Genomic DNA, 16,164 nt, shown 5'->3' with positions numbered 1-16,164 from the left:
CAATTCTAACATTGCCAAAAGCTAAGGTCAGAAGATTATGCGTTCAGATAGTTCAGAATGTCTTAATGGCCACAGCTTGTTATAAATAGAAGGCACCGGTGCGAAATGTTTTATAAGGCAAGATAACTAGTAATTTTTATGTTTAACAGTATTCGGCTTGTGATTAGATTATTATTATCTTGCGTAATTTTTGTTAGGGGTAAGTTTAATGAACAAATGAACAATTATTGATCATTGTTTTGATCCCATTTATATTATTCATTTTTGCTAATGGAACGTGTGTTTGAGGTTAGAAAAAAAAAATGAAAAGTAAAAATTGCTAGAACTGGATATACTTTTACTCTGCCTCTTATAGTCTTATTTACTCCTAATTCCTGCCTACTACCACCTATTTCAATTACGTTCATATGCCAAATTATTTAGAACACTACCATACATTCCATATTTTGGGTAAAGTATACTTGAAGATACTGTATCAAAGAATTTTGTGCAATTTCTTGCAAGAAGGACATAGATCTTAATATTTGATTGTAAGGAGTTTTTTTTATCTACGGAGTATAATTTAGTAATAATGAAATTATTCATAAGAAACAAACATAAATGCTAAACCCAATCATGAGATTCCTAACAATGTATCCTGTTTATTTGCTCGATTCATCTCATCTAATTCTAATGAACAAACTAAAAAAAAAAAATCAATGCCTTTCAAACTGTAGATGATTCAAATGAGGGAAAATTGTCAACAAAATGAAACACTACCGGCGACGGCGATCTTCACCGGGAAATCGATTTCTCGTTTTCCTCAAAATTCGTTTCTAATTACTCCGTACTTCGTATCACAACTTCATTTCCCTTTCAGGGGGGTACTGTAGCTCTCTCCTTCATGTCTGTTCATCTTCTTCTTGGTTAGAAACCCTAATCTAAACATTCTGCTTTCGATTTTTTGATTCTAATTTCTGTTTTTGTTTTCTTCTTCTACGTGCTATTCTATTTGAAATACTCTTTTATCATGTCAAACATACCGACATCCCCTTTTACACCAAAAGCATCGAACAACCAATCCCAGTCGAAACAATCTTTCTTTGCTGATAACAAGCATATCCGATATCAGCCTATCAATCAGGGTATTTGGGTTAAAATTGATCATAATAAGCAAAACTCACCTTCAAAAAACCCTAACCCTAATTACAATAACCAGCAGAATCCAACCCAACTTGTCCGATCCAGATCTGGTCTCAATCATCACTCGACAAGGTTAAACTCATCCTACAATCAATTATACAACAACTTCAAAATACGGGAATCAGCCACCAACCTTATCAATCGTTATGGCAAGCCTTTTCCAGATGCGAATAATTCTAAAACAAATCAATTGCCAAAACCGATCGACAAGTCTAGAATTACTTCATACCTCTTCCACAACTTTCCCGAACACTGGTGTTCAACGGACTTATGGGATGTTTTCAAAAAATATGGCAATATCCACGAGGTTTACATCCCCAGGAAGACCTTAAAAAACGGAAGGAAGTTTGGTTTTGTTAGATTCTTAGACGTTCCAGATTACCACAAAGATTCTCTTGCGAGGAGACTAAGTCTCATTGTTGCGGGTGACAATTTACTCAAAGTATACAAGGCCCGTGATCCCGAAGGAAAGAAACAAGCTCCACAGCCTAACAATGCAAAATCGGGTTCTAGGAACAATGTTAAGGTTGCATTTAACTCACCTGTAGACGAAAGGAATTTCAAAGAAGTGGTCCTAAACAAGCAGGCTACAAACTACGGCATCCCCTCGATTAAGGTAAATTCTAATGATGATCTTATCCAAATACTTGGTCAAGCGGTTATTGCCAAAGTTAAAGATCTTGAATTCCTTGAATATTTTAATGAAATATGTGAAAGTGAAAACCTTGGTGGGTTTACTATCAAATACCTGGGCGGGCATGATCTAATGCTTATATTTGAGGAACCCAACCCGGCCCTAGACTTGATTAACAATTCGGAACACCCATTATGGAAATGGCTTGAAGATATAAACCCATGGGATCCCGAAATTTACAAAACCTCTGGTAGACTTGTTTATGTTAACATATTCGGGGTACCTATTACTTGTTGGTTAGAATCCACATTCATTGACATAGCAAAAAATTGGGGCGAGGTAATTGAAACGTTTAATTGCTCTATAACCAATGAGAACAACCAAGATTTATCGCATGGCTCGGTAATTATCAAAACAAACAATTTCTCACCGATAAACGGCCAAGTTATTATCAACCCCGGTGACGTCAATCAATCTAAGGCTTACATCATTGAAGTTCAAAACTTTTCTATGTTTAACACTTATGGTGATATCGATAATTCGTCGAATTGGGATGATGAAATTCTTTCGGACGATCACATTTCTGACGAAGAGTCCCACTTGGATTGTGAAAATCGAGTTGAAGGAAACGCTGAAAAGACCACCCGTAACAACAACCACGATCCCACGCCTCCTCACCAAACCTCCTCTAATTCCTCTAAACGAATGGATACTCGTCCCTTTAATAATAATGCCGATAACCAATCTCTCCAATCTCCTAGCATATCGAAACCCATCAACCACTTTGACACCACAAACCCTCACACCCATAATCCTTCCAATCCCGAAACTGTTTTAAATAATACTAGCTCTACAAAAGAAACTAGCCCATCGAATGAAACTGATCCAATTGAACCACCTCCTATTCCTGATTTTAATACAGCAAGGCCATATAATACCACCTCATATCAACCAAAACCAAAAACCATCCCTTTGGAGTCCACTGTAATCACGCAGCCCATTACCACCAATACCCCCCCAAGCCCACCAAGAGAGGATACCCTTGCAATCCCGCAGCCCAACACTGTTATTAACGGCCCATCGAATCATGTAAATGATACCCCTGTTACACCTAGCCACATCTCGGGTAAATCTAATATGGACAGCTCACCTCAACACATTCTAACAAATGATTTATGCTCACCAATAGTGACACAAGAACATGCAGATTCTGTTCCCGAAACCCTCCCTCACCATACCACAAACGACACCCCCTGTACTACCCCTTTAAACCCTCAATCCAACTCTCCATTAAATTTTATGCCTGCCCCTAACGCTACACAACAAACAAATTCCGATCCTTTCAACCTCGAACCTTTACTTTATACGGGTAAAGAAATTTCTAAAAAGAGAAAAATTTCTAGCACCATCGCCAAACCTATCATTAAGTCAAAAAACACCTCTCAAAACCCAGATTTTAAAAGACCTAGATCCAATATGCTTTACATCAAACATCTAGCTAGAAGTGGCCAAAAGCTTAGAATCTCTCAACTGGCTAAACGTTGTAAGTCCTCGTCTAACGGTGGTGGTAGCACATCCTACTTCTCGAAGGGATCTCATATGGACATGGTACATAACAAAAAGACTAAAAAGACAGGTTCTACCTCTAGCAAAAGCTTGGATACGTTCGAATTCGGGAAAAGCATCGGGATTCGTCGCAACAACCCATGAATCCACCTCCGTCACATCGATTCTGTAAGTTTTTTCTCATGTGTACGATTTCTCTTAATATTCGGGGTATTGGACAAACGGGTAAAATAAGCTGGCTTAAACGTATTTGCTATAAAGAAAAACCATCAATTCTAGGCCTCCAGGAAACCAAATGCGGCCAAACACGTGACAACACCATTGAATCTTTCTGGGGTAATTCTGATTTTAAATTCGTCCAAAAGGATTCGGATGGTGCTTCCGGAGGTATCCTAACTATTTGGGATACTAATATCTTTTCGTTCAACTATGCTATTGAGGGTGAATTCTTTCTTGCAATTTGTGGCACGTGGGCGGGTCATGACTCTGAAATTGCCTTCATTAATGTTTATGGCCCCCATTCCCATTCAAAAAAACTTAGACTTTGGAGCGAACTCTCATCCCTTACTAACTCCCTTAATATCCCACACATTGTTTTTGGTGACTTCAACGAAGTAAGAAACAAAACAGAACGCATGAACACAGAGTATAATCAAAATTGGGCAGATAATTTTAATAACTTTATAAATAACTCTGGATTAATTGATCTTCCTTTAGGCGGTAAAAGGTTCACAAGGATTTGTGAAAAAACAATGAAGTTTAGTAAACTTGACCGATTCCTCATTTCCGATGGCATCTTCACTATCTGGCCCAACACATCCTCCAAAACTCTTGATCGGGACCTTTCTGACCACTGTCCCATTATCCTAAGAAATAACCTCCTCGATTCTGGCCCTAAGCCAATACGTGTCTTTGACACATGGCTAGATTTAAAAGATGCCGACACCATCATAGAAAAGGCTTGGTTGATCCCAATTAGTGGGAATAGGCCTGACTGCATTTTCCGTAACAAACTAAAAAACGTTAAATTAGAACTTAAAAAACATAGTAATCAACTTGATAACTTAGACTCCCAAATACGTGATCATCTTACTGAATGTAATAATTGGGAACAAACCGCCGAAACTAGACCTTTATCCGAAACTGAAAAACAAAAATGGATCGATGAAAAAATGCATCACATCGTCAAAGAAAAAAAGAAAACAAACATGCTTAAACAAAAATCTAGAATCAAATGGGCGCTTGAGGGTGATGAAAATTCAAAATACTTTCATAACTATATCAAAAGAAGAACAAGTAAAAACAACATCCACGGGCTTTCAATTAATGGTACATGGACTGAAGATCCTAATCTAATAAAACAAGAAGCATATTCCTATTTTAACAACATCTTCCGATCCAAACACTTACGTGACGAATGCCCTTTCGATCATGTTTCACATCTTGAATACATTTCTTCCTTGGACAATCAACTCCTAGAAGCTAAATTTAACGAAAAAGAAATATGGGAAGCCATATGTAATTGCGATAGCTCTAAAGCTCCTGGGCCGGACGGTTTCAACATGAGATTCTTTAAAAAAACATTGGGAACTGATTAAAACCGACCTCATTAAATCTCTAGATTGGTTCTGGGAAAACTCAGAAATCTCCAAAGGATGTAATGCATCTTTCTTCACATTAGTCCCGAAAAAACCCAACCCAATCGGATTAAATGAATATCGCCCAATCTGTCTAATAGGTAGCTACTATAAAATTCTCACCAAAATACTCTCCAATCGCCTTGCCATGGTCATTCATAAAATCATTGGTAGTGAACAAACAGCTTTCCTCAAAGGTCGAAATATCCTAGATAGTGTCCTAATTGCAAACGAAATAATTGATGAATTAAAACGTAAAAAACAAAAAGGTTTAATCTTTAAAGTTGACTTCGAAAAGGCATTTGACTGCATTGAGTGGGACTTTCTATTTAAAACCATGCACTTCATGGGTTTTGGTCCAAAATGGATTGGTTTCATTCGGGCATGCCTTTGGTCATCATCTATTTCTGTACTAATCAATGGCTCTCCCACCAAAGAATTTTCCCCTGAAAGGGGAATTCGACAAGGTGACCCCATTTCGCCATTCCTGTTCATCATTGTTGCTGAAGGTCTTAACATACTTGTCAAAAGAGCATTAGCCAATGGTCATTTGCAAGGATTAAAGATCGGACATGACAATCTCAATATTACACACCTCCAATATGCTGATGATACAATCTTCTTCGGCGAATGGAATAAAAGAAACGCCAAATATATCTCCAAACTACTAAAATGTTTTGAAAATATTTCAGGCCTCAAAGTTAACTTCCGTAAAAGCAAACTTTACGGTATAGGTACATCTACGACCGAAACCGAACAAATGGCTTGCTACATGAACTGCTCTGCGGGTCATACCCCGTTCTCCTATCTTGGACTTCCTATTGGTGTACCCACATCTCACGCCTCCTCGTGGCAGCCGATCGTTGAGAAATTCGACAAAAGGCTTTCAGATTGGGCTGCTAAATCTATTTCTTTCGGAGGTCGACTTACGACCATCAAATCAATTCTTAGTAGTATCCCATTATACTACTTCTCCTTATTTCATGCACCATCCGCTATCCTTAAGGTACTTGAATCTAAAAGACGGAAATTCTTCTGGGGAGGATCTTCAAACGATAATAAAATTAATTGGATCAAATGGGACCAAATAATTTTGCCATACGATTGTGGGGGTTTAAACGTGGGGTCCCTCTTTGCTAAAAACATATCATTACTTTGTAAATGGTGGTGGCGTTTTAAAAACGAAGATAATGCATTATGGGTAAAAATAATCAAAAGCATTTATGGGCCGGGGGGAGGGTTGGATACTAACTTTTTATGCAGGAACATTTCAGGTCGCACCATTTGGAAAGAGATTATTAAAGCTGGAAAAGTTGCTGACAATATAGGCACAACCTTCACATCCTCGATTTCAAAGCGCATAGGAAATGGCACATCAATAAGCTTCTGGCATGATATATGGATCGGATCTGAGTGCTTAAAAGATACATTTCATAGACTATTCATGTTGGAATCCCGCAAAGAAGCAACTGTTGCTGATAGAATAATGAACGTTAACTCTACCTCGATCGGTAATTGGGATTGGTCCCGCCCTCCTAGTGGTCGTGCAAAGGATTATCTCACGGAGCTCAACAACCTAATAACATCTGTTATTATTTCAGAACGCCCCGACTCATGGAAATGTTCCCTTGACACATCCGGCATCTACACTTCAGCAGCACTGTCAAATCTGATCAATAAGCTTAAATACGGCACAAACTCTAGAAACCTTTCACTACCTCAAAACAAATTCGTTCCACAAAAGATATTCATTTTCTCATGGAGGGCCGTTCAACAAAAAATCCCGGTTAGAACCGAACTCGATAAAAAAGGAATTGACCTTCACACCATCTTATGTCCCTTATGTGAGCACCAAATTGAAACCATTGATCACGCGTTGTTAAATTGTCAAAAAGTATCTTCAATATGGATACAATTTCTCGATTGGTGGAATCAAAACAACATAAGTATCTCTAACATCAATGATGCCATCATCTCGGATCAAGGCATATCACATAATTCCATTGGTTCTTCAATATGGCAAGCTGCTAAATGGATTGCGTGCTACATTATTTGGAAACATAGGAACTTAAAGATTTTTTCCGGAAAAATATGGAACCCCGCTGTGATAATCTCCGAGATCCAATCTCAAAGCTTTAGCTGGATCTCAAATCGTTCACGGAAGAAAACACCTATCGATTGGCATCAATGGCTACTCAACCCGTCATTTTACGTGTCACCTCCTTCAAACCGCATAGGCGTCGGTTAACATAACTTAACTCAAATCGGGATGGTTTCGTTATTCTATATAGCCTATGTGGGTTAGATTAAATGGGTTGGTTGTGTGTCAACTTTGTAGTCGCTTGATCGGCACGGTTGTCCCCTCCTTCCCCGCTTGTTGTTCTTTTACGCAAGTTCGTCCCTCGTAGTGTTATCTAGTCTACGTCTCCCCCGATCATAAGTTCAGATAATTATTCCATATTTTCTCAGCTGATCCGTTTCGTTTATAGCATTGTATAAAAGCATATAGGGACTTGTATTGTAATATTCCATATAATAATAATAATATTTTTGCTTTTCAAAAAAAAATAACAAACTAAAAACAGCAATAAAGGTGGCAAGTAACAATCACATTCAATCTCTAGAAAAGCTTTGAACAACTCATCATGGACACATGTCATGGGCATAAGATTAATGAATATTATTAAATGTTATTTATCGAGCACCGTTCCGCTCCTAACAACGGTCTCTAGCGCCTGATTAGCCATAATAAACTTTAACATTTGGTCAACTTGTAAGGACCTACCACCTTTTGTCATTTTGCATTTGGGTTTTTGTTCATGTCTTCAACTGCACTCAAAGCAACATTTTTGATCTTCACATGTATACTTTCGATTTTCCCTATTTTACACTATTTATTATTAAAAGATGCCCATATTGCTACATCTTTGACAACTGTCTATGTTTAAGTTGGCGCTTCATAAATTTCATTTCTTGTATCTAATCTTCCTGACTCATGGATAAGTTTCCAAATCGTTAACTTGTACATTTGTACTCAAGAATCGATATTTAAATGAAAAAAAATAGAAAAATATGAAAATCTAATAAAACCTAACTTAATTGTCCAATTTTACATGCACAATGCACCCAGTTACTTTTTTAACCAAACAATACCAAGTCCAAATTGTTAACTTGTACATTTGTATTACTGTTTTCAATTAGTACTTGAATTTAGTTTTTCCTGACCTAAAGATATTTTATATATAACTCGTATTATTTATTATCTTGCAATATAAATACTAACAGTAAAAAAAATAATAAATTACCCAAGGAACAATAAGAAAATGATGACTTTTAAATAATACTAGAGTGCTCAGGAAATGGAGTGTCTGCAACCAGTATCTGATGGAAAATCGTGTGTACTTTTAGTCAGATTAACGCAGCGGATAGTTAAAATAATAATATTTTATTATTTTATGAACGAAATTTTACAAGATTAAATATTCACTTATTTAATGAAACATGCACACGATTAATATTTCTCAATGATCCAGTTACACCATAATAATTGTCATTAATATAAAACAAAAGAGGAGTTGACGATATACCTTTCTTGGAGAAATTGATGAGACGGAGAGAAACTTACGATCAAAAGTATGACCGTCTCTTTGGATAGTCCACACTACACTTCAAACGACCGTCAATGGATGCTAGTCCAAACCCAAGTAATATTAATCAACCTTTGGGTAATATTATGAAATCAAAATTTTTAGTTCATCGAAAGAAGAATGAGATATGAATTAATTTGGTACAATATATAGATATATTTTTTTTTAAACTGATCACCCGTGAACCTTTTTAAATGAACCCGTGAATTCAAATTACCAAATATATGTATCATAAAGTCCTATTTCTCAAATACTTCAGGGGTATATTATGTAACTTATAATTAATAATTTCTATCATCTTTCATGTGAATAGTAAATTAATTAATTTCGATTCATTTACTATTCATATGAATAGTAAATGAATTAATTTCGATTTACTATTTTGTTACTTGAGTAATATATATACATCATATATATATTTTATTTGACGTCTCGGTGTATATGTGTGTGACCCCGAAGGCTCAAATGAGGTTGGCCATATAGTTATATGTTGTACCTTGCACATTAATCCTACAGACTCCCACTTGTGCATGGCACAACACCAAGTAATTATACAAACAATGGTAAGCGTCTAGCAACACGTCATTGTTCCCAAATTCATGTGAGGGTAGTTTCTCAAAACTTTTTATGGTAAGTTTTAAATGTCATTCGTCCTTTTGTTTCAGATACTTTAGTTAAACTTGAGATATGGATCATCGGTCATTCTCATTTGTTTAACAATTTTGTTTCTCGATCTTAGAACTGAATTAGATCACCAAACTAATTAAGTATCATCTTAGTTACATTTGGGTGCGGCCACACAATTATCTTATTCATTCATCGAGGAGCTCAAAAAGTATTTAACTCCAAACATTTTAGAGGAACAAATCCTATATTGCATACACGTGTCTATCACGAGCTTTACATTATACCCAATAATGGCCTTTATAACAGCCTTATTCAGGACAGCATTTAACCATATCAAAGTACAATGTTTCACACATCAAAACTGGCGTGCATCTCAAGTCTAAGGACATAAAAACATAATCACTAAAAGATTCACTACTGACTACGATCCATGTAGTGACATCTCATGGTTGGGTCATTCCAATATTCATCATCAATGAATACATATGAATTTTGGTCTCAATAAGTTAACTATTCATCATCAATGAATATAACCAAAAATTTATATTAATCTTAATTCTTGTTATTCCCATAACATAACCGATTATGAAGATTTTGAATAATCAACAATTATTCATGGATTAAACATGCTAATATAGAACACAGTGATATAAATGAAACTAATCATACCAACTATATATCAATTCATTAAGATAAAACTGCTTAATGTTCCAAAAATATCCAAATACTAAATTACAAATTAAAAAGATCGGCAGCATAACGAAGTCCAATACTACTAGCATGATCATCATGCTTGTTGTATGTCATGGGCTTCGTGCACGGGTCAGCCACATTATCATCTGTATGAACCTTAAGAATACTAATATCATTCCTCTCAACGTCTTCTTGAATGTAGTCAAACTTTCGAAGAATGTGGCTGCTACCTTTACGTACACGTGATTCTTTTGCAAGTATAATAGCACTTGAATTATCACAGTACATTTCCATAGGGGATTCAATGCTGGGAACTACTCCTAGTTCAGCAATAAACTTCCTAATCCAGACAGCTTCTTGAGCAGCTTCTGAGGCAGCAATGTATTCTGCTTTCGTTGTAGACTGTGCAACTGTGCTCTGCTTTGAGCTTCTCCAATCAACTGTCCCGCCATTCATGACAAAGACATACCCTGACTGGGATCGAGAATCATCTCGATCAGTTTGAAAACTAGCATCTATATAACATCTAATACTCGACTCTTCTTCCAAACCACCGTAAACCAAGAACATATCTTAAGTTCTCCGCAATTATTTAAGAATGCTCTTAACAGCAATCCAATGTTCTTCACCTGGATTCTATTGATAACGACTCGTCAAACTCAAAGCTAACTAGACATCAGGTCTAGTACATAACATGGCATACATAATGGATCCTATAGCCGAAGCATACGGAACACATTTCATTCGTCTTATCTCATCAGGTGTGATATGAAATGTCCCGTTCTTATTGATTAAAAACGTTCCATATTAATTGATTTCGTTGCGAGGTTTTGACCTCTATATGAGACGTTTTTCAAAGACTGCATTCATTTTTAAAACAAACCATAACCTTTATTTCATAGATAAAGGTTTTAAAAAGCTTTACGTAGATTATCAAATAATGATAATCTAAAATATCCTGTTTACACACGACCATTACATAATGGTTTACAATACAAATATGTTACAATAAAATAAGTTTCTTGAATGCAGTTTTTACACAATATCATACAAGCATGGACTCCAAATCTCGTCCTTATTTAAGTATGCGACAGCGGAAGCTCTTAATAATCACCTGAGAATAAACATGCTTAAAACGTCAACAAAAATGTTGGTGAGTTATAGGTTTAACCTATATATATCAAATTGTAACAATAGACCACAAGATTTCATATTTCAATATACATCCCATACATAGAGATAAAAATCATTCATATGGTGAACACCTGGTAACCAACATTAACAAGATGCATATATAAGAATATCCCCATCATTCCGGGACACCCTTCGGATATGATATAAATTTCAAAGTACTAAAGCATCCGGTACTTTGGATGAGGTTTGTTAGGCCCAATAGATCTATCTTTAGGATTCGCGTCAATTAGGGTGTCTGTTCCCTAATTCTTAGATTACCAGACTTAATAAAAAGGGGCATATTCGATTTCGATAATTCAACCATAGAATGTAGTTTCACGTACTTGTGTCTATTTTGTAAATCATTTATAAAACCTGCATGTATTCTCATCCCAAAAATATTAGATTTTAAAAGTGGGACTATAACTCACTTTCACAGATTTTTACTTCGTCGGGAAGTAAGACTTGGCCACTGATTGATTCACGAACCTATAACAATATATACATATATATCAAAGTATGTTCAAAATATATTTACAACACTTTTAATATATTTTGATGTTTTAAGTTTATTAATTCAGCTGTCCTCGTTAGTAACCTACAACTAGTTGTCCACAGTTAGATGTACAGAAATAAATCGATAAATATTATCTTGAATCAATCCACGACCCAGTGTATACGTATCTCAGTATTGATCACAACTCAAACTATATATATTTTGGAATCAACCTCAACCCTGTATAGCTAACTCCAACATTCACATATAGAGTGTCTATGGTTCTTGCGAAATATATATAGATGTGTCGACATGATAGGTCGAAACATTGTATACGTGTCTATGGTATCTCAAGATTACATAATATACAATACAAGTTGATTAAGTTATGGTTGGAATAGATTTGTTACCAATTTTCACGTAGCTAAAATGAGAAAAATTATCCAATCTTGTTTTACCCATAACTTCTTCATTTTAAATCCGTTTTGAGTGAATCAAATTGCTATGGTTTCATATTGAACTCTATTTTATGAATCTAAACAGAAAAATTATATGTTTATTGTCAAAAAAATAAGTTACAAGTTGTTTTTGTAAAGGTAGTCATTTCAGTCGAAAGAACGACGTCTAGATGACCATTTTAGAAAACATACTTCCACTTTGAGTTTAACCATAATTTTTGGATATAGTTTCATGTTCATAATAAAAATCATTTTGTCAGAATAACAACTTTTAAATCAAAGTTTATCATAGTTTTTAATTAACTAACCCAAAACAGCCCGCGGTGTTACTACGACGGCGTAAATCCGGTTTTACGGTGTTTTTCGTGTTTCCAGGTTTTAAATCATTAAGTTAGCATATAATATAGATATAGAACATGTGTTTAGTTGATTTTAAAAGTCAAGTTAGAAGGATTAACTTTTGTTTGCGAACAAGTTTAGAATTAACTAAACTTTGTTCTAGTGATTACAAGTTTAAACCTTCGAATAAGATAGCTTTATATGTATGAATCGAATGATGTTATGAACATCATTACTACCTTAAGTTCCTTGGATAAACCTACTGGAAAATAGAAAAATGGATTTAGCTTCAACGGATCCTTGGATGGCTCGAAGTTCTTGAAGCAGAATCATGACACGAAAACAAGTTCAAGTAAGATCATCACTTGAAATAAGATTGTTATAGTTATAGAAATTGAACCAAAGTTTGAATATGATTATTACCTTGTATTAGAATTATAACCTACTGTAAGAAACAAAGATTTCTTGAGGTTGGATGATCACCTTACAAGATTGGAAGTGAGCTAGCAAACTTGAAAGTATTCTTGATTTTATGTAACTAGAACTTGTAGAATATATGAAGAACACTTAGAACTTGAAGATAGAACTTGAGAGAGATCAATTAGATGAATAAAATTGAAGAATGAAAGTGTTTGTAGGTGTTTTTGGTCGTTGGTGTATGGATTAGATATAAAGGATATGTAATTTTGTTTTCATGTAAATAAGTCATGAATGATTACTCATATTTTTGTAATTTTATGAGATATTTTATGCTAGTTGCCAAATGATGGTTCCCACATGTGTTAGGTGACTCACATGGGCTGCTAAGAGCTGATCATTGGAGTGTATATACCAATAGTACATACATCTAAAAGTTGTGTATTGTACGAGTACGAATACGGGTGCATACGAGTAGAATTGTTGATGAAACTGAACGAGGATGTAATTGTAAGAATTTTTGTTAAGTAGAAGTATTTTGATAAGTGTATTGAAGTCTTTAAAAAGTGTATAAATACATATTAAAACACTACATGTATATACATTTTAACTGAGTCGTTAAGTCATCGTTAGTCGTTACATGTAAGTGTTGTTTTGAAACCTTTAGGTTAACGATCTTGTTAAATGTTGTTAACCCAATGTTTATAATATCAAATGAGATTTTAAATTATTATATTATCATGATATTATCATGTATGAATATCTCTTAATATGATATATATCCATTAAATGTCTTTACAACGATAATCGTTACATATATGTCTCGTTTAAAAATCATTAAGTTAGTAGTCTTGTTTTTACATATGTAGTTCATTGTTAATATACTTAATGATATGTTTACTTATCATAGTATCATGTTAAATATATATATATCCATATATATGTCATCATATAGTTTTTACAAGTTTTAACGTTTGTGAATCACCGGTCAACTTGGGTGGTCAATTGTCTATATGAAACATATTTCAATTAATCAAGTCTTAACAAGTTTGATTGCTTAACATGTTGGAAACATTTAATCATATAAATATCAATCTCAATTAATATATATAAACATGGAAAAGTTCGGGTCACTACAGTACCTACCCGTTAAATAAATTTCGTCCCGAAATTTTAAGCTGTTGAAGGTGTTGACGAATCTTCTGGAAATAGATGCGGGTATTTCTTCTTCATCTGATCTTCATGCTCCCAGGTGAACTCGGGTCCTCTACGAGCATTCCATCGAACTTTAACAATTGGTATCTTGTTTTGCTTAAGTCTTTTAACCTCACGATCCATTATTTCGACGGGTTCTTCGATGAATTGAAGTTTTTCGTTGATTTGGATTTCATCTAACGGAATAGTGAGATCTTCTTTAGCAAAACATTTCTTCAAATTCGAGACGTGGAAAGTGTTGTGTACAGCCGCGAGTTGTTGAGGTAACTCAAGTCGGTAAGCTACTGGTCCGACACGATCAATAATCTTGAATGGTCCAATATACCTTGGATTTAATTTCCCTCGTTTACCAAATCGAACAACGCCTTTCCAAGGTGCAACTTTAAGCATGACCATCTCTCCAATTTCAAATTCTATATCTTTTCTTTTAATGTCAGCGTAGCTCTTTTGTCGACTTTGGGCGGTTTTCAATCGTTGTTGAATTTGGATGATCTTCTCGGTAGTTTCTTGTATAATCTCCGGACCCGTAATCTGTCTATCCCCCACTTCACTCCAACAAATCGGAGACCTGCACTTTCTACCATAAAGTGCTTCAAACGGCGTCATCTCAATGCTTGAATGGTAGCTGTTGTTGTAGGAAAATTCTGCTAACGGTAGATGTCGATCCCAACTGTTTCCGAAATCAATAACACATGCTCGTAGCATGTCTTCAAGCGTTTGTATCGTCCTTTCGCTCTGCCCATCAGTTTGTGGATGATAGGCAGTACTCATGTCTAGAGGAGTTCCTAATGCTTGCTGTAATGTCTGCCAGAATCTTGAAATAAATCTGCCATCCCTATCAGAGATAATAGAGATTGGTATTCCATGTCTGGAGATGACTTCCTTCAAATACAGTCGTGTTAACTTCTCCATTTTGTCATCTTCTCTTATTGGCAGGAAGTGTGCTGATTTGGTGAGACGATCAACTATTACCCAAATAGTATCAAAACCACTTGCAGTCCTTGGCAATTTAGTGATGAAATCCATGGTAATGTTTTCCCATTTCCATTCCGGGATTTCGGGTTGTTGAAGTAGACCTGATGGTTTCTGATGCTCAGCTTTGACCTTAGAACACGTCAAACATTCTCCTACGTATTTAGCAACATCGGCTTTCATACCCGGCCACCAAAAATGTTTCTTGAGATCCTTGTACATCTTCCCCATTCCAGGATGTATTGAGTATCTGGTTTTATGAGCTTCTCTAAGTAGCATTTCTCTCATATCTCCAAATTTTGGTACCCAAATCCTTTCAGCCCTATACCGGGTTTCGTCTTCCCGAATATTAAGATGCTTCTCCGATCCTTTGGGTATTTCATCCTTTAAATTTCCCTTTTTTAAAACTCCTTGTTGCGCCTCCTTTATTTGAGTAGTAAGGTTATTATGAATCATTATATTCATAGATTTTACTCGAATGGGTTCTCTGTCCTTCCTGCTCAAGGCATCGGCTACCACATTTGCCTTCCCCGGGTGGTAACGAATCTCAAAGTCGTAATCATTCAATAATTCAATCCACCTACGCTGCCTCATATTCAGTTGTTTCTGATTAAATATATGTTGAAGACTTTTGTGGTCGGTATATATAATACTTTTGACCCCATATAAGTAGTGCCTCCAAGTCTTTAATGCAAAAACAACCGCGCCTAATTCCAAATCATGCGTTGTATAATTTTGTTCGTGAATCTTCAATTGTCTAGACGCATAAGCAATCACCTTCGTTCGTTGCATTAATACACAACCAAGACCTTGCTTTGATGCGTCACAATAAATCACAAAATCATCATTCCCTTCAGGCAATGACAATATAGGTGTCGTAGTTAGCTTTTTCTTCAATAACTGAAACGCTTTCTCTTGTTCATCATTCCATTCAAATTTCTTCCCTTTATGCGTTAATGCAGTCAAGGGTTTTGCTATTCTGGAAAAGTCTTGGATGAACCTTCTGTAGTAACCAGCTAGTCCTAAAAACTGGCGTATGTGTTTCAGAGTTTTCGGGGTTTCCCACTTTTCAACAGTTTCTATCTTTGCCGGATCCACCTTAATACCT

At 35.6% G+C, this 16,164-nt stretch overlaps 1 protein-coding gene across 2 annotated transcripts; it reads left to right on the top strand.

Moving 5' to 3' along the window:
• The first annotated feature begins 878 nt into the window (after positions 1 to 878).
• Positions 879 to 6,410, top strand: LOC139886545 (uncharacterized). 2 transcript variants are annotated; one of them, XM_071870385.1, is made up of 2 exons: positions 879 to 3,550; positions 6,294 to 6,410. In XM_071870385.1, exon 1 carries the CDS (start codon positions 1,010 to 1,012, stop codon positions 3,524 to 3,526), a length of 2,517 nt encoding a protein of 838 aa, XP_071726486.1. In that variant the 5' UTR covers positions 879 to 1,009; the 3' UTR covers positions 3,527 to 3,550; positions 6,294 to 6,410. The 2 variants fall into 2 exon arrangements, with proteins under 2 accessions (XP_071726486.1, XP_071726485.1); XM_071870384.1 differs by having other exon boundaries at positions 6,283 to 6,409.
• Positions 6,411 to 16,164: the final 9,754 nt, after the last annotated feature.

Source organism: Rutidosis leptorrhynchoides, chromosome 1 (assembly GCF_046630445.1).
Source record: "Rutidosis leptorrhynchoides isolate AG116_Rl617_1_P2 chromosome 1, CSIRO_AGI_Rlap_v1, whole genome shotgun sequence".
NCBI classification, from domain to species: Eukaryota; Viridiplantae; Streptophyta; class Magnoliopsida; order Asterales; family Asteraceae; genus Rutidosis; species Rutidosis leptorrhynchoides.
This window is presented reverse-complemented; position numbering and strand designations above follow the sequence as displayed.